The sequence below is a fragment of the Cajanus cajan genome, chromosome 7 (assembly GCF_000230855.2).
Source record: "Cajanus cajan strain Asha chromosome 7, NIPB_CcT2T_4, whole genome shotgun sequence".
NCBI lineage: Eukaryota > Viridiplantae > Streptophyta > Magnoliopsida > Fabales > Fabaceae > Cajanus > Cajanus cajan.
This window is the reverse complement of record NC_138523.1, coordinates 44,767,385-44,787,031: the sequence shown is the minus strand read 5'-3', so window position 1 is coordinate 44,787,031 and position 19,647 is coordinate 44,767,385. Positions and strand designations below refer to the sequence as shown.

General features: G+C 35.0%; 1 protein-coding gene across 8 annotated transcripts; it reads right to left on the bottom strand.

Annotated features, from left to right (window-relative positions):
* Positions 1-12,897: 12,897 nt before the first annotated feature.
* Positions 12,898-17,754, bottom strand: LOC109816731 (heme oxygenase-like, multi-helical). 8 transcript variants are annotated; one of them, XR_014427891.1, is made up of 8 exons: positions 17,264-17,742; positions 16,706-16,814; positions 15,734-16,024; positions 15,167-15,593; positions 14,810-15,076; positions 13,249-13,859; positions 13,075-13,153; positions 12,898-12,981 (listed from the first exon to the last, which is right to left on the bottom strand). XR_014427891.1 is itself a non-coding variant. In XM_083059812.1 (7 exons), exons 2-7 carry the CDS (start codon positions 16,970-16,972, stop codon positions 13,447-13,449), a joined length of 1,521 nt encoding a protein of 506 aa, XP_082915938.1. In that variant the 5' UTR covers positions 16,973-17,023; positions 17,264-17,744; the 3' UTR covers positions 12,898-13,446. The 8 variants fall into 8 exon arrangements, 5 of the variants coding, with proteins under 5 accessions (XP_082915938.1, XP_082915939.1, XP_082915937.1 ...); XR_014427890.1 differs by having other exon boundaries at positions 13,075-13,859; XR_014427889.1 differs by having other exon boundaries at positions 12,898-13,153.
* Positions 17,755-19,647: the final 1,893 nt, after the last annotated feature.

Here is a 19,647-nt window from a genome sequence, read left to right as displayed (position 1 = left end):
AATACCATGACCTAAGTTTTGACCAAATAATGAATGGTGCACATTGGTTACAACCCAGAACCTTTTGTTTTATACATTATCCATATCTTAGACAACAAAAAAGGAAGAGATATAAAGTTCAAGTTTTGTCATTTTCTTACTTTTCATCTCTCATCTTTGCTTTTCTTAATAAAGAGCACCGATTTGTATCTTTCAGTATACTTTTCTTTCGTCCATGTCTTTTGTATGGGATCCACTTCTATGCGAGATGGCAATTTCTAAAATGATATCTTTACTGTGTTTTGTGTTAACTTTGTTAAAATAAGGAAAAATGACATTTTACACCCTAAAATTTGTAGAAATATCATATAAACCTCTTTTTGTGTGGCACATACACTATTACTCCGACAAAACATGGCTAACTCGAGGCCAACTTCTATGCTATATTCATAGCAGTCTTGACTTGCCATACTAGTTCTGAGGGATAGTGGATCTTGCACAAGAAAATCTAGTTATGATTTTATTCATAGAAAATCTCCTCTCTATTATAGTGTAAGTAGCACTTATGTAGAAACAAATTATTTAAGCATTAGTCTGTATCTTTTCAACTGTCCCAAATTCTTGAAATTGTTAAGTTCAAAATGGTACAAGCATGACAATGCAAAGTGATTAATTACTCGGAGAAAAATCACAATGGACATCAATTTTTGCCACTTGAAGCCAAAACAGAGTGGAAAATATCAAAAAGGTAGAAAAACGGTCCTTGATTATATTGGAAGCCGTATTGGATTTTGGATTTTGTTGAGTATAATTGGACTCTCTTTGATCTAATCGAAGTATCAAACAAAGTTAATCATATTTGGCTTGTCGTTTTTGCCCTTGATGACTCACAACTCAAGCCAATAATTATTTATTTATTTATTTAGGCTTTGTTGGTTTTTGTTATTTATACCGACTTTAAGTTTGTTGGTGCACATCACTTTCCTACAGGTGGGACACCTGGGACTAACTCATTTAATAAAGAGTACTTAATGGACAAATTGAGGTTGGAGTTGACGAGAATTATTATGCTTATCCTAAAGTAAAAGTGTGGCTAATGAAAACTACTAATCAAGTTATTGGAGAAAACTAAAGATCTGTACCATTTAATTGGCTTTGTGCTGAAAGAGTAATACCAACTTGCCCAATTTATCAATTTCCCAATATCTGCCCATTCATTCTAATGGCAAATCTAATTATAAACTTTAATGAAGATTTACCAAAGATCGTTTAGAGCCACTCAATGTGAACTCAAGTGATATAGTTTTTAGAAGTTTGACCAGGTGAACTAGTTTGATTTGTTCGCCTAATTAACATTTTGAATAACAATAACAAGAATGATTACTAAGAAGACTATACCGGATGGTAGCCGATTAGGCCGAACACCCGAACACCCGACTCGACCGACCCAAAACAACCCTGCCGAGTATGCCGGCCACCTCTTACCAGAGCCAAACATGTCGGTGTGCTCGGCCAAGTTACGGATTTATGCCAGGACAATTAAGGAGAGGTTAATTTACGTAATGTCCTGATTTAGTTCCCTAATTTTTTGGAGTCCAGTTCCTAATCACGGCCCAACAAGAATCACTATAAATAGGACCCCATACGTAACTAACTTTCAACTACCGCATTTAATACGCCGAGCACTTACTTGAGCGTTGGAGTGTCTTTGCAGGCACCCCCCTCATTTCGGACTAATTGGAAAGGAACGAGGAGACCTAGATCCAAGACCAGACCTGCTACAACAAGGACAAGTGGAGTGTGTATCCTAATATAGGAACAAAGACAATTTCTATAACACGAGTTAAAGATGCAGACAAAATACCATTCAGGCACGCCATGATTGTTGAACAAAAATGGGACGTGAAACGAAGTGCACTCTTAATCGTTGTTACCATGTAGTAATTTGAAGTATCACATGCACATGAAATTTCAGACTGCGTCAAAAGACAAAATAGCATTTATGGCAGCAATATAGTGGTTGCAGCTAACTTCATCAATTGTATATATTGACAGTACTGAAAAGCTTTTCCTAATTCTGTTCCAGCTGTTTGGAGAGTTTTAGTCCTCCCTCAACAATCCAACACTTCCTTTAAACTTAGAATCATCACATTATTTCATTAGATCTGAAACAAGATCGATGTAGAAGCATGATACATGCTTTATATTCATAAACACATCTGCGCGTGCTCAAGAATCTGCCATTGGAATTGCATGGAATTTATAATTAATTAACCAAACCAAACTATTATTAACCAAACTACATATAGGTCATTGCCGGCAGCTTGTGTAATTCATTCATTCTTATCATGTTCTTATTATTACTTAGGTCAAGTATTATAAATTTATAATCATTCTCGTACACTTTATGCACCATACCCTCGCCCTTGTATGTGTACAGTGTACACACACCGCAATATCTCATAAGGGGAGTGGTTGCTAATTTCAATAATATAAAGTCGGAAAGGATCAAGTCATGTGATTATGTTCTCGTTGGAAAGAGGTATGATAAATCCAGCAAATAACATGATTTATTAATTTAGAGAATAAACCTTTTTGTTCTTTTTCTTACCCCGCCATGCCAGTTGCACACAATACAACAATTTAAGAATCTAATTGAACAATCAGAAGAAAAAATTGAGGTATAATAAACTTTCATTTCTTACTAATAATACAAATGCAGCTGCTGTAGAGCAGAAGAAGATACATAGGGAAAGAAGGGGGGAGGTAGTAAACACTAAACAGAAAACTTAGAATATATATGAAACAGATATGATGATGGTAAATAACGTCATGACATGACCCATGGCCATGCCTTATTTGATTCTCAGCAGAGATGAAAAGCCAAGCATCAGACTTGCCTAGAGGGCAGAATTTCTGAGGTCAAATGTGGTCAGGTTTTTGTGACATCATTTGGCCATGCCTCCAAAAACAGTCCCAGAACCTTATACTCGAACTTGGACAAAAGTGGCGTTGTTCTCAACCTCATCATGCTCTTCTTCTGCTGGAGATGTTGCTAGTTATTATTTCTACAATCGGATAGAGCTGAGATGAGAAGATGAGAGATGGATGAAACAAGGGTTATATTCTCTTACTATATAAATACACAAATGCCAAGGCTCTATCTAGTTCACTCGTGTCTTGAATTTATTCATTATTTCTTGTCCGAATATTGACAAAGAAGGAATATTCTATTACGTAGATGTTTTACAAATTACAAGTGTGGGAATCAGAATCGGATGTCAGTTGAGAGAAAATAAATTATTAAAACTGAAGAATAATTTTGTAGTAAAGCATTCAAGTAGATGAGAATGAAAAAAATTCGACACAGTTGATAGATAATTAAGATTTTTAAGCAGATAAATAATTAAGTTTATTAAGCAGTTAAACATGCACTCCGATTCTTTGATTTTATATATGAAAAAGACTTTGTTAAGAAAAATAAATCCCTCCTCCATAGGGAATTGAAAAAAAACGTGGAGAAGTGGGAGGGGGTTATTTCCTATAGCTAATTAATTGTTAAGGTTATCTAATATCTAGGTGTTAAATTATTGAAGTATTTGCCACTTAGTGTATGTTATTAATATTTACAATTTCACAAGACTTGGAATCAGGACAAACTCTATTAAAAATGTAAAGTAATAAAATGAGTCCAAATGATGCAACCTCGAATTAATCCTTCCTTTTGAAGTAGGTCAAGTGAGGGGGGTTTTCTCTTTAATGAAAAAGTAAAGCTTTAGATAAGGTTGGTAAAGTTGCTGCAGATGATTTTGCCCATGATTTTTGGGGGATGCTTTCCAGTTTCTTCTATCGTACTCAACCATATTATTTTGTAGTTTTGGAAACAAAGAATTTCCCAATTAACCGGTCAAATTTTCAAGCTAAAACTGTTTTAAGAAATTTGTTATTTGTTGGAAAAGAAAGCAAGAGAACCCTTTGTCGCCATGTTACCTACACTACAAAAAAAATGTATAACTTTTTCTGTGTTTTGTATTATCTGCTTAGTGCTATGGGCACAAACTACACGACCACTTTTCTGAGACTCAAGACAAATTCACTCAGAAATTCTTGCTCGCTCTTTCAAGGTTTAGCAAATTCAATTTTGAGAGTTATGTTTTAAGTTTTAACTGGCTCAGTCAGGAGATTACCTCTACTGCACAAAGAATTTTCTATGTTTTATTACTCTGTTTCAAGACAAAAAAGAATAAACATATGAGTTTAATACTACTAATCAGTTTAGTTAAATTCTTTAATTTTTGTGAAGTGTTTAAAACATGAGTTTAATGATAATGTATTCTGAATGTAAAAACTTATAAATTAATAAATAAATTTTTTTTAGTATATCTTTTAAAATAATTATTATTAAATTTAATAAACTCTTTTATGATCATGTAAAACTGTTCAACACCACCCATATGATAACATTTAGATTTTAGTGGGATTATAATGGTTTAATTTTCAATTCAAATAGAATGTTGAACACCACCAAAGTTAGGTTGTGGTAGAAATTAATTAATCTCATAAGTGCAAATTTTGTTTTAAGTCAAATCGATTACTCTAATGCGAGTGCCGACTACTATAATCCAAGATTGATCATTGATATTACTTTTTCTTTGTAATCCCTTTATCTTTTTATTTTCTAAACCGAATGCCCCTAGAATTCCATTATGATATATAACGCGTTTAATTATACTTTTTACATTATCAGTATGTTTTCTTTGGTATATCGATGAATAGAAATAAATAAATAAATAAATATATATATATATATATATATATATATATATAATCTAAATCAATTTTTTGTAAAATGAAATTTGGAAGATTCATTTAGTAGACATCGAATTGAATCTAGCTTTCTATCCAACCAATTATTGAAGAATAACATTGCTTTCTTTAAAAATACATTATTGATATGATTTATATATATATATATATATAAAAGATAAAATTTTCAATTCATTTAAGAATAAAGTATTTTTTTTCTTCATAATTTTATGTTTAAATTAAAATTCAAACTTCAATTTTTAATTAAAGAATATAAGTATCCATCATTTGTACTAACAATTTTGATGTTTCTTGCATTTTATGTGAAGTTATTACGTTAATTTTTATATTGTTTGTAAATTAATGTGGTTTCTAAGGTTTGTACTGTAATTTTAAATACATGATTAAGCTCTCTTGTAATCATTCAAATTAAAAAGGATATAGTTAAAAAAAAAAAATCCAAGGATAATTTATATTTACTTATTTCATTTTCATTTTGTGTTATTTCGAAATGGAAAAAAATCTCTTTATCTGTTTATTAAATATGTATTATCTCTATTTCATTTATTTCTTCAAAATCTTAGTAATAAAAAAAATGAAGAGGAGTTTTACTTTTTCAAAATCAAAAGGGATTTTCTCTATTTTCTTTTTTCTTTATTAAATTTTTGAAAAATAAAGAAAACAAAAACGATATACAGGTTATAAAGAGAAACATTTTGTTTTCTCAAAATGTTAATAATAAAAAAATAGGAAGTATCTTTTGTCTTAAAAATCTCAAACCCCGGGTAAACTAGTAAAGGACAATATACGTACCAAGCAATCTGTACGGACAAGTCATGTGGCATCTTCGAAAAAACTTAAAATGAAAAAGATTTTGAAAGAAAAAAGGAACCACTGAATATGGAATCATAACCATGAAGGTTTTTTGTATGCCTCTGCTATGAATACCGATCTTACCCCCTATGCCCCTAATAAATTTTTTTAATATTATTCGCACTGAATAATATGATCAATAATTCTACACATCATCGTCATCAAGTTATGGAATTATTATTCATTAAATAATTTCAACCACTCTCAGCAGCCCTTGATCCAATATTTTTCTGCTTGGCTTCAATATTGCTAATCTACGTAACATGCTTACAACTGATAAATTGAAGAAGAAAAATGAAAATGTAAATTAGATCTTCGTTTTTAACACACTGGGTGGTATATATATGTCTTCGGACTCCTCATTTAAACAAACAACTGAACAAGGTCCTAACATGGACCTTCAAAACATGGCTTTTTCATTTTATCAAACATTCGTATTCAATTCGTATAGGATATCGGCATCTTTAGGCACTTATTAAAATTATATTTTCATTAATATATAGTATATATATATATATATATATATAGTATGACACTAATGGAATTAAATTAATTAAGAGTATGGTAAGATTTGCCTTAGGTACCAGCTAGATAATGTTTAAAAAAATAAAAACACTGTTTTTAAGGTAAATTTAAGAATTCTTTTGCCTTTTGTAACAAGCTAAATATGCAAATAACAAATAATAATGGCTGAATTAAGAAGAACACAAGGAATCAAGGATTAAATGTTGAGAATGCACTTCCTATGAGATCAAACAGGATCACAGGGAATCACTCAACTTGATTAAAATGGAAATGCAGTACAATAACATCAGCAATGAAGAAAAGTACATAGAGAGAGAAGAGAATATCTCTTCTAACATTGCCTACCTTTCTCTCCTACCCCATCCTGACATTTAACTAATTTCTCTGCCACACAAAATCCCTCATCCGCACACTAGGCCTACTCACACGTTTGGCCTTGATTTCACTTCCCAACCCATCATTTGCTGCCACCTGTCCTTGTGAGCTAACCGAATTCACATGCTCCTCATTCCTTGATTTCTCTTTCCACTCAGCTCTTCCTTCACTTGATTGCTCAATTACTTCCTTGTCCTTCTAACCTTGATCATCCATGATGTCAACTTCTTTGCGTCCCAAGCCACTAGTGATTTCCCTTTCTGTTACAATACTCCCCCCTTTATGAATAACCTTGTCCTCAAGGTTGAGATTTGGATAACTCTTAGCCATTTCCTCACTATCTTCCCATGTTGCTTCATCTTCACTAAATCCTTCCCACTGGACCAGGATTTGATGCACAGTTTGGCCTGCTCGAATGATGTCCCTTATACTGAGTATTTTGAAAGGAAGCACTACAGGCCCTTCCACTGAAGTTGTTAATGGTAATGGAACATAAACAACATCAGTAACTCCTCTAAATTGCTTCAGTTGTGAAATGTGGAAAACAGGATGTAGTTTAGCATAATCTGGCAGCAGTAATTTGTAAGCCACTGAACCGATTCTCTCTTGAATTGGAAAGGGACCAAAATATCTTAATCCTAGCTTCTGATTCTTTCGTAAAGCTAGTGAATGTTGTCGGTAAGGCTGGAGTTTCACCAAAACTAGATCACCAACCTGAAATTCCTTATGCATTCGTTTCTGATCTGCATATTTCTTCATTTTCTGCTGTGCCTTCAACAAATTCACATTTAACTCTGCTATCACTCTATCTCTTTGTTGTAACATCATTTGGATTGAAGGGGGATCTGCATTAGAGTGGTTATATTTGAGGAGTGTAGGTGGTTCCCTGCCATAAACCACTTTGAAAGGGGACATTTGAGCACTGTGGTGAAATGAGGTATTGTACCAAAATTCTGCCCATGGCAAGAATTTGATCCAATCTCTAGGCCTCTCATGTGTAAAACACCTTAAGTACATCTCCAGGCACTTATTTAAAGCCTCAGATTGCCCATCTGTCTGAGGATGGTAGGCAGTACTGAGTTTGAGTGTTGTCCCACTCAAATGCAAAAGGTGTTGCCAAAAGGAACTTGTGAACACCTTGTCCCTATCTGACACTATGGAGTTAGGAAAACCATGTAATTTGACCACAGTATTGAGAAACACTTCTGCTACCTTTTTGCTACTGAAATTGGCCTTAAGAGGTGCAAAGTGAGCATACTTTGACAATCGATCAACTGTGACAAATACCACTGTGTATCCTTCTGCAGGTGGTAAACCAACAATGAAATTCATGCTGATATCTTCCCAAATTTGATTGGGAATAGGTAAGGGTTGTAGAAGGCCAGCAGGTGAAATGGTTGCTGTTTTAGCTTTCTGACAGATTAGGCATTGTTGCACATACTTGGCTATGTCCTTGTTCATTCCTTTCCAAAAAAATTGTGTTGTTACTCTTGCTATAGTACGAGCTACACCAGAATGACCCCCTATAGGTGATGAATGATACTCCTGCAAAATCTGGTTTATGATGGTTGAATCATTTGGTACCACAATTCTGTCCTTCCACAATAACAGCCCATCCAAGACAGTGTAAGGTGAATTCATAACTTTCCCTTGTGTGCAATCAGCTATAATGACTTGCAGAGAAGTGTCCAACACCAAAGCAGCTTTGATCTTCTGAACCAAATCAGATGCTGTAAGAGAGCTAGCCATGAAGAATGACCTTGATAATGCATCTGCAGCCAAATTTTCCACTCCTGGCTTGTACTCAATTGAGAAGTCATAGCCAAGAAATTTGTGCAACCAGGCTTGTTGCTCAGGTGTTTGGAGAGATTGATCCAAGAGAGATTTGAGGCTTTTTTGGTCAGTTCTTATAATGAATTTGTGTCCCAGCAAATAGTGTCTAAACTTAGCAATAGCTTCAGTTATGGCATAAAACTCCCTGGTGTAAGCTGATTGCTTAGTCATTCTAGCAGACAGTTTTTTTGAAAAGAATGCAATAGGGTGTTTGTTTTGGCTTAAAACTGCACCAATTCCTGATCCTGAAGCATCCGTCTCTAACACAAAGGGTTGAGAAAAATCAGGAAGAGTTAGGACAGGAGCTGATGTAATAGCTTGCTTCAAGGCTATGAAAGCTGCGGCAGCCTCATTAGTCCATTTGAAGTTATCCTTCTTCAATAAGTTAGTCAAAGGGTTAGCAATTGCAGCATATCCTTTGATAAACCTTCTATAGTAACCAGTGAGGCCTAGAAATCCTCTAAGTTGTTTGAGTGTCTTAGGGATTGGCCAGTCAAGAACAGCTTGAACCTTATTAGTTTCCATTGATACCCCCTCTCCAGAAACCACATGTCCAAGATATTCAATCTGCTCCAAGCCAAAAGAGCATTTGGACATCTTAGCATACAACTCATTCCTTTCCAGAATGTCCAAAACCTGTTGAAGATGCTGCAAATGTAATGACCAGGAAGGGCTATAAACCAGTATGTCATCAAAAAACACCAGCACTGATTTTCTTAGTAACCCTTGAAAAATGTCATTCATCAAACTCTGGAAAGTGGCTGGGGCATTTGTCAATCCAAATGGCATCACAAGCCACTCATAATGTCCCTGATGAGTTCTAAAAGCTGTTTTGTACCTATCTTCCTCATGCACCAAGATTTGGTGATAACCAGCTCTGAGATCCAATTTAGAAAAATAATTTGCTCCAAATAATTCATCCAGCAATTCCTCCACAGTAGGGATGGGAAAACTGTCTTTCACTGTGATTGCATTAAGTGCTCTATAATCAGTGCAAAACCTCCATGTGCCATCTTTTTTCTTGACCAAAATAATTGGAGAAGAGAATGGACTTGAACTTGGAGAGATAATTCCATCTTCCAACATCTCCTTGATCATGACCTCAATTTGCTGTTTCTGGCTATGAGGATATTTATAGGGCCTTACCTTAACTGCAGCACTGCCTTGCAGTAAGGGAATTCTGTGGTTTTGTGATCTAGGAGGTGGTAAACCCATTGGTTTAGCAAAGATTTTTCTATAGTGGTATAACAGAATAGCTATTTCAGGCTCAAGAGTGTCAGGAATATCTTTCCATTGATCCTCCTCAGAAAATGTAGACATGAGTTGTAGTGTAAAAATTTCAGCAATACCTTGAGTATGAGTGAGTCTTTTCAGATGATTAAACTGAGATAGACCAGCAGACTTGATCTTTTCGCCCCTGAGAGTCACCAGCTTCTTGTCCTTATAGAACTTGATAGTGAGGGAACTGTAATCAGCAATGTGAGGTCCTAGGGTAGCTAACCAAGCTGCTCCCAAGACTAAATCTGCTCCTGACACTGAGAGTAGGTAAACTGGTAATTGAAGAAGTTGCCCCTGAACTTGCACTTGTAAGTTGGAAATCTTGCCCTCAGTAGACAATGAGTTTCCATTACCTACCATAACCTGTAAACCAGAAGCAGGTTCAATTGGTAGCTTCAAGTAATGAGCTAACTTAGGCTGCAAGAAATTGTCACTGTTGCCACTATCCAACAGAATGTGCACTTCCTTTCCTGCGATTGAGCCTGTAAACCTCATTGTACCCATTGCAGCAGCACCTTTCAATGCATTGAAGGACAGATGGTGTTCTAATTCCTCTTCCAATTCTGCTATGTTCTCATTAATTTCTACTTCTTTTTCTTCTTCCTCCTCTACTTGTAACAGAAGATACTGTTTATTGGGACACCTATGGGTTGCTGAGAACTTTTCATCACAAGTAAAACACAAACCCCTTTCCCTTCTAGATTGCATTTCTGCTGGTGACATTCTCCTCACATTAGAGTTTCTGAATGGCATTGCAGTAGGTTTGACATTAGGAGTAGACAAAATGGGCTGTTGAGTTGGGTTTGTATATGACTGATTCACTACCTGTTGTGATTGGTTTCTAGCAACAAATGGTTGTTTAGATCTGACACTATACTTCTCCTCAAATAAACGTGCTAGTGAAATTGCTTTGAGTAGTGAATTAGGTGCTTGTGCTATTATTTCACGCTTAATGTCAGGTTTCAATCCACTTATGAAACAATCTAGTAATGCTTCAGCACTAACTCCATAAATACGATTAGCTAGGTTCGTAAATTCAACATAGTAATCATTAACTGAACCTGTTTGTGTGAGTTTGAAGAGAGTAGATCTTGGTGAATCAAAAGGTGAAGGCCCAAATTCCAACTCCAGAGATCTAGTGAGTGTATTCCACGAGATTATGGGACTCGTACGTTGCATCATCTGGTACCATGGAACAACATTCTTCTCAAAATGCACTGCAGCAATCACAATCCGTTGCTCATCCGGAGTGTTATAATATTCGAAAAATTGCTCCGCTCGAAAAATCCATTGCAAAACATCTGAGCCATCGAAGCGTGGAAAATCCAGCTTCACGTTGCGTACTTGTAATGGATTTTGAAAGCCTTTTGAGTTCAACCCTCCACTCTGGACACTGGCTTTGAATTCTTCAAAATCATCTCTCAGATCGTTAATTTCCCGAGCATGTTCTCTATCTTTTTTTTCCAAAATCTCAAGGATTTGAGCTAGTTCAGTCATAGTGGAGGTTATGAAAGCACCAAATGTAACAAGCTGAATATGTAAATAACAAGTAATAATGGCTGAATTAAGAAGAACACAAGGAATCAAGGATTAAATGTTGAGAGTGCACTTCCTATGAGATCAAACGGGATCACAGGGAATCACTCAACTTGATTAAAATGGAAATGCAGTACAATAACATCAGCAATGAAGAAAAGTACACAGAGAGAGAGAGGAGAATATCTCTTCTAACATTGCCTACCTTTCTCTCCTACCCCATCCTGACATTTAACTAATTTCTCTGCCACACAAAATCCCTCATCCGCACACTAGGCCTACTCACACGTTTGGCCTTGATTTCACTTCCCAACCCATCATTTGCTGCCACCTGTCCTTGTGAGCTAACCGAATTCACATGCTCCTCATTCCTTGATTTCTCTTTCCACTCAGCTCTTCCTTCACTTGATTGCTCAATTACTTCCTTGTCCTTCTGACCTTGATCATCCATGATGTCAACTTCTTTGCGTCCCAAGCCACTAGTGATTTCCCTTTCTGTTACACCTTTCTATCAATTTTCAAATGTTTATTTCACTATCTATCAAACTCATATCTTGTGAAATGGGAGATCATGCGAGTTTGTGAATATTTTTACATTAAATATTTTCATAATAATCTACAAATATTTATATATTATTCATTTACATAATTTTTAAAAATTATTATCATACTCATACCTTTAATTTTGAAAATTATCACATCTCATTTTCGTGCTTATATTGGATATCAGTACCCATACTTATGTAACGTAGACTTAGTCTTTGCTTTCGTAAGCTTCCCCACAAGAATTTATAGGAGGAGAAAAAAAATAAGAAAAAAGTTGAAATAAGTTTTTTAATAAACTAAAAAAACTTATGTATAAGTTATTTTTTTTTTTTTGAAAAAACTAATATTTTAATTAATACACAAGGTAATTTTAACTTTATTGGGTAAAGCATTTTTTTCTTATTTTGTTTTTCTGTAAATATTTATTAAAAACACTTGTCTAATCAATATCTTTGATCCACTAACGAATACACTTGCATCAGAAGTTTAAAATAATAGAAAATAAAAATTGAGATTATCATGTCGAGGTAACGAGAGACTGTTGGTATAAAATAATAAAATCATAGAAAAATTGTTTGTCGTGAATGATCGTCTTTCACGTACACGATGATCCTATATCCTGATTCCCACCACAAAAAATTATCCAACAAATATTTACATAGGGAAGAAGATCTGGCTCTAATACTTGCGCAGGATAGGAGAAATATAAGCTTTAAATTCATACGCCACTTTAAGTAGTGTCTGAAAAACTAATGTTTAAAGCTAATCATGGGATAAATTTGCTCATTAAATACATATATAATATTTTTTTTCTAAACTGAAATCCTTCTGTTTGACTTTGAAGGTACAACTAACTCAGTAATGTCCTTTATATTTATCTGGTTAAAATAAAATATCCTTTCCTTTCTATTCATCCCACTAATGATTATTAATTTGTTTCCCCACATTCATTAAAACGTAGTGTTTTTCACATTTTCTTGAATTAGCTAATCCTTTCTACTTATTCATATGCAAATCAATTCTCACGAGTTTGATAAATTAATATTGGAATTAGAATACACTAAAAAAAATTTTAGTACATACATAAAATCCTCAACCATTTCATTCTTGACCTCTCTCACACATCTAAGAAAATTTGCTTAAATCTAGCATTAAAGTGGCAAAATTTATTTGAAAAACATAAAATAAAATAAATGTGTCCCAGTATGAACATGAACATCATTTTTGCATCTGCATTCATAAATGATCAAGGAGTCAACTGAAAATACACAGGACCTCTGCCGAATTCTTAAAATTATGGAACAGCAATAACCTACAAAATACCAGTACAACACTTCAAAGCCTGAATTGATGTCCTGATCTAACAAGCATTTGTATTATTGCTGTCTGAAATTTCTCATACCTGACAAGATTTAGGGGGAAAGAAGATATCAATAATAATGAGCAAACAGAAATGTCAAAGAAACACTTGAGAAAATTCCAGGAAATCGCAGATACCCTGGTTACAGCATATCCACTAATCAGAATGACACCATATCTCCGAATTGCAACATCCTGTAAGAGAAATAAGAGACAGCAGAAAATCTGTGGCCGCTTATAAAATTAGCCACCTGCTTGTGTATTTGTATTGCACTATATATATGTTTCTTTCTTTTAGCCTAGCATGAATTTGGGTGCGAGAAACACAAAATTAGACTAGCAACCCAAAATGAAAGCATGAACTTCAGCCCAACTAGAGACCGTGTAAAGAATGCCAGATAAACCCTTCCAATTAGAGGTGCTTTCTTCAACGTATTCTTTCTGTTTCTTAACCAAGCCAGAATACAATGGGACAAATGAAATACCAAATTGCGTCCCTACTGTCCGAAGGCTTGAACTTGAACCAATCACAATTCCTACATCTGCTTCAAGTAGGCAAAGTAAATCACCCACTGAATCTCCGATGTAAACAGTTAATTTCTGCTTGTTATCATTGCAATTTTTCAATATGTTACGAAAAGCTTCAACCTTATCAATGGGAGACTCCACCTTCTTGACAATTTCACCCGTGGAAATAGATTCCTCATAAGTGAACTCATTAGCATGAACATTCAACTCATTTAAATCAGCTGCTCAATAATTAAAAAAAAGTATATAAGACAATAGGAAACGCAAATATAATCAATTGCCAAATTTCACTCAACTTGGCAATTCCTCAGCAAGAGAAACTATGAGTAAACAATAAAGACAAAAAATTATTAAAATTACAGAGAAGCATAAGGTTTGAACAAGGAAATCTATGCTAGACAACAGGGGAACAGGTATTTCAATAGAAAAATATGCATAAGCTCCAAGCAAACAACAGAAAGAGATCATTACAAACAAGAATAAAGAATTCATCGCACCCAAATCACTCTCACAAACCATACCAACATAAAAGCCATGATTTCTATGTCAAACATATAGAAATGTACAACACAGATAATTACATGTTGTCTGGTTTACATAATAAAAGCCGAATCTGTATACTGTAGTTAAATCACTAAGAAGTTACTAAAAAAAGTATATATCAAAGTAGCAAAAAAGCAGCAAGCTAAAGTGGGTCAAAATTCCAGCAGCGCTTTCCACTTTGTTTACAAAGAAGTGACAAAAAGTCCCTTATGATAAACATGGGTAGAGCAGGAACGAGAAGCCTTCAAAAATTGTATCCCCTAGTAAAAAAGTAAGGATAAAAAAACCAGAAAATACGGTCACTTTCCAACAAAATACATCAGAAAGTTGCATAAGCATCACAATACCATTCTGCCTTATTCCTACCAGAACTTTAAAAACATAATGAGAAAATGCCCAAGGGTGAAAGGATGTGTGTATTCACCAACAAACCAAACAAGTTTCTCTGCAACACAGCATGAATAGGATGACTACTAGAGTGCAAAATTAACACAATAATTGATTCACATAGAAATCCCGAGAGAAAAGGATTTTTATTCCACATGCCCAAGTTGCTGAAAATTAACAATTGGAATACAAGTATTAGCTAAGGGAACTGAAGTTACAGCTCATGGTATGTAACATTTACCTGAAGAGAAAGCAGACCTAATGAGGTCACCACACCAGCAGTATGAAAGAACATGCACATTGGCATTCAAATTTTCATTCTTAACAATTCTCTGAAAGAAGTTAGTGCAACCATCTTGAAGGATTAGACGCTCTCCAGCACGCTTTATATCTTCTAGACTTATACCCTTGAGTACCCCTGACTCGATAACCCTATTATTTGCAGTGTTCTCAAATTTCGAAAGTTGCTCAAGGGCAATAGACAATTTGTCATAATCAAAATCGTTCACTGCAAAACACAAGACCAAAGCCAATTAACAAAGTCTGAGCAAAACAGAACCTCTACCTAAACCATTTAAGACTACAGTAGAAATAATACCGAAAAACATACATCTATCAGAAGGCATAATGCTTTCTATACATTGCTCATACTCCTCTGTATACTGTTTAGATAAAAGATCCCATGTATTCCTGAGGTCAGAAGATGACATCCGAACAATTTGATCTTCAGGCTGAATCTGATCAGATTTTGGTGCTGTCACTATAGCGATTTCAGCCAAAATGGCAGACGAATCAACAACAGTGCATGTTAAATCAAAATCAGAAAAAATTATGAGATGATCTTCTGCAGGCTTATGTCCTTTAGTCAAGGGTACTATAGTTGGCTGATAGAGTGGCTGAGCAGAGAAGAACTCTATTTCAAGTTGCATTGCTTGGTAATAAAGCTTTTCAATGACATCAAGTTCTTCGCCAGTCAAAGAGACACTTAGTTTGTCGAGCAAATCTTCAGTTTGCAGGGTAGAAGCCTAAATTCAAATATAAGAATAACTGAGTAGTTGGGGTGCAAGAATGCCATGACTAAAATGTATATTTGACCAAGATTCAAAATAGTATCCAAGCACCCACAAGGGCAATATGGTATGGCTCTACTGTCAATATGACAAACCTGGAAACCATCGGAGGAATAGTTGTGGATCCACTTGTCATATGGGTGAGTACTTCCATTGGAATCCCAAAGTTCCTGGAACTTCTTTCCCAAAAAGGCATAAAGCCTCATGCAAGGAGTCATGGCACCTAAAGTATAAGCAGCAATTTTTGTTTTCTCAAATGGTGTAGCAAGTTTACCAGGACCTTTTAGTCCTTCAATCTTCCCAGAGGCTGTAGCCAGCAGGAAATCTGTGTACTTAACAGTTGCAGAATTAATACTGTGCTCTTTGGCAAGGTCCAACCCCCATTCCTGCACACCATTAGCAAAAAAACCAAAATAATATAGGCTAAATGGGTGGCAAAAGAAAAGGAATTTCAAGCATGTGAAGTATAACTTGCTGTTTGAAAATTTCATGAAGTTGGCACAACATGATACATATGCGTTATACATCTGATGTTTAAAGATTGGCTCAAAGCATGTTTGGATATAAGTCTAGAAGGACTTTTAAGAGCTTCTCTAGTAGAAAATACTCTTTATTTTCAGTAGAGAAACTCTTAAAAGTCCTTCTAAATTGTATTGAAACAGGCTCCTAATCTCATACACATTATCATGATAATAATAATAATAATACACTAAGGTAAAGTTCAGGCAAAACATAATTTAAAAGCACTCATTCCCTTGTTCCACTGAAATTTAAGTCATGCATGATTAAGCTCCAATTACATAAAACTACAGTATTATGCACGAAAATAGCTTGAGTTTTTTTTTTTTTTTAATGGTGAAAAGGGATTAGAAGAGATTTATTTCTTTCCTTTAATATTAGCACATAAACCCTACGATATTATCTGGGGCCTATCCCATTTACAAGTCAAAAATCATGGCAAATGACATTCTTCACTTCATAATTAATCACAAATATTAGTTATAGAATGATAATGAGTAAGATCTGAAGAGCCTGATCCAGTATGCTACATGGGGAAATTGTCTTACCTGTACCAGTGAGTTGTGCATCTTGAGCTCCTCTAGAATTGCCTTCCTTAACTGACAGATTCCAAGTTTTGCATCGTCATCATCAGCACAATCTTCAGCCAAATCATACCTGTGAAATAATTAAATACAGAGAAGCTTTAAACAACCAAAATATTTTGAACAAGCCACTAATACCTTATCATAAAGAAAAAGAGCTCGGGGAAGAGTAGAGTAGGTCTAGCACGGTTTTCTAGATTTAAAGACCGAAACTCACCTCAATGAATGCATACACAATTTTCACCAAATAATCTAACCTTCCAGTTTTGGTTGCTGAGAAAACTGACAAAGAGAAAAAGACATAAAATAAAATTCCAAACGCATGATGAATTGAGCACATGAAAATTAGTAGCGTCGAGTCATGAGATGAGAACATTGGATTCTCTAGCATCTAAGAGAGTGCGTTTGAAGTGTGGTGCGTACAAGATACAGTGCAGTTGAGTTTTGCGAAGTTTCTCAGCAACCAAACTGGGGAACCTAGGGATTGTTGACAGGGATAGTGATTGAAGAGAGTGGACTCACGCTTGAGCGAAGGCGCGTAGGAAATGAACGTCTTGAGCGATGTAGTGGCGGAAGGAATCGATGTTCAAATTGCCGGAGGCCAAGGCGATGGCGAAGGGAGTGTACATGGCGAAGATGGATTGGCGCGTGAACTTGATCCAGAAGCGTCTCGCAAGTCCTGCTTCGCTGTTGTTGCTGTGGTTGTGGATGCCTGCCATTGGGATTGACGATCTCGGAAGGGAAAAAGAACAAGTGGAACTCGCACAGTCAGAAACCGAGCCTCTGAACGAGATTGAACCGATGCTCAGATTCAACGTTCTGATTGGGCTTCCGAGGAACCACCGCATGCGCATCAAATACCGATTACACACACGCCGATGCCTCTCTCTCTCTCTCTCTCTCTCTCTCTCTCTCTCTCTTGTCCTCTCTGTTTGTTTTACAATCTATACACAGTGAGTGAGACGGAGAAAGAGACGAGTGCTACTCCTGCCTGGGTCTCTTCGTTGCTGGGCTCCTGTCACCTCGCACTTTGGCCCAACCCCACCTTTACCACACATGCCCCTTAAAGCTCCCTCTATTTAGGCCCATTCCATTTACACACTTATTTCCTTTTTGCAACCGCACACCTATTTAAAAATACAATAAAATTGCCAAAATGTCCTTTTATGATAACTTGTTTCTGGACCTTTTTTTTTTTAATAATTGCTAGGTGTTCCATAACTAAATTCCAAACTAGTAACGTTGCGTGCCTAAAATTTGATTCTCAAATATTGAAGAAAAAGAGTTCTTGTTACTAGTTTTGGAAAATTTTGATTGTCGGCTTTATTTTTCATATAGACTATGCAGATGTGATAGAAATAACTTGGTATGATGATATTCACATACTTATTTGTAAATCAGATGTTTTTATAGTCTTGAAGTTGCAAAGAAAAATGACAATATTTCTCATCCATAATACTATTAATTTATAAAGAGGACTCAACACTTTATTTCTTTAAATTGGATTGTTAGCTTTTATAGCACGTTTTTTTATGAGCTATTTTATGTGTTGATTTCTTAACAAAACAATGATACCATACGTGATTAATTCATTTAAATTTGGGTGAGGAGCTCCCCTTATCCTGCTTCTGCTTCTCTTTTACTAATCGACATAAGTATTTTCAAAAGAGTTGAGACTTGTGAAATTTAGGTTGAGGAGCACTAAGAGATGGATAAGTTTTATGACTTTCATATAATTATAATTGACATCTTTATGAAGAGAGAGATATTTCTAAGAAGTTTTGAGGATATATTAGTTATTTAGAAATTATGTTGCTATTCAATTATAAGAGTGATATTTTTAGAAGCTCAAACTTTACAAATACTTAGATGACATTTTTTTTTATTTCACTTTATATCTCTTATTATCATATCGTATCATTGATTATATTAATCACTTTTTTTTTTCTTTTCTCTCCTCCTATCTCTCAAAGTGTCTACACTTTATGGTCATGCGTGCCTAAAAATATTTTCCCGACTATAAAATGACCGGTTAATGAAGCATAGTTGAAATTTTATTTAATTTAAAAAATATTTTAACAAATATCACATACCATTTCAAAACATTTTTGTATTCAAAATACATAAAATGGGGTCCAATCATGCAAGCACTTTTGTCGACAAGGTTATTACGACAATACAACATGTGCATGTCATTCCTGGGACACTTCACAAGGTTACTAGTGTGGTGACATTTCCTATCAAGATGAAACGAATATGGTTGTCATTGCGACATTGTCACTAGAGGACCTTTAGTTGCATGCATACATGCATTGGTTCCACAAGATTTTCTCAACCTTACATCATACCACCACATGAGGGGGAGACCATTCTAGCCTAGGGTGTCAACGATTGAGACTGTTAAGATGTCACTGACTCACTACCAAAGCCTATATTAGGATGCTCGAGTCTAATTCCAATGACCATCATCCTTCGATGGTAAATTTTATGCATTGAGATTTGCGTTTACATGTTATTTAAGGGAGTTTGTAACTTTGTATTGAGTACTTAATATGATTTATGTTATTTATAGGTGAAGTTTGAGAGGATTATTGAGATCCTTACGTCGATAATTTATAAGAAGATGATCATCGAAAGCATTGATGTTTGAGATTTGTCAAGGGAAGCATTGCATGTGTCATGCAATTAGAGTGAATGAAGAGGGTCTTAGCCATCAAAGGAGAAAGAAGACTCCTTCCTATTCTTGGCTTATTTTACTAATATTATTATGATCTAGGAGAACTCAAAGTTTGTATTGACTTTTATTTTGTTTTATTTTGTTTATATTGATTCATCTGTATTGACTCATTATTTCTATTAATTTTTTTCCAGTGTTATTCTTTTAGGGGCAACCTCAAACGTGTAGT

What these genes read in the sequence shown, in the direction of transcription:
- LOC109816731 (XM_083059811.1), bottom strand. Translation starts at nt 17,595, where the DNA reads ATGCGCATGCGGTGGTTCCTCGGAAGCCCAATCAGAACGTTGAATCTG. An exon ending in CTACGCGCCTTCGCTCAAGC is followed by an intron (nt 16,815 to 17,263) that starts GTGAGTCCACTC and finishes ATTATTTCACAG; the next exon opens with GTATGATTTGGCTGAAGATT. An exon ending in ATTCCTCCGATGGTTTCCAG is followed by an intron (nt 15,594 to 15,733) that starts GTTTGTCATATT and finishes ATTTGAATTTAG; the next exon opens with GCTTCTACCCTGCAAACTGA.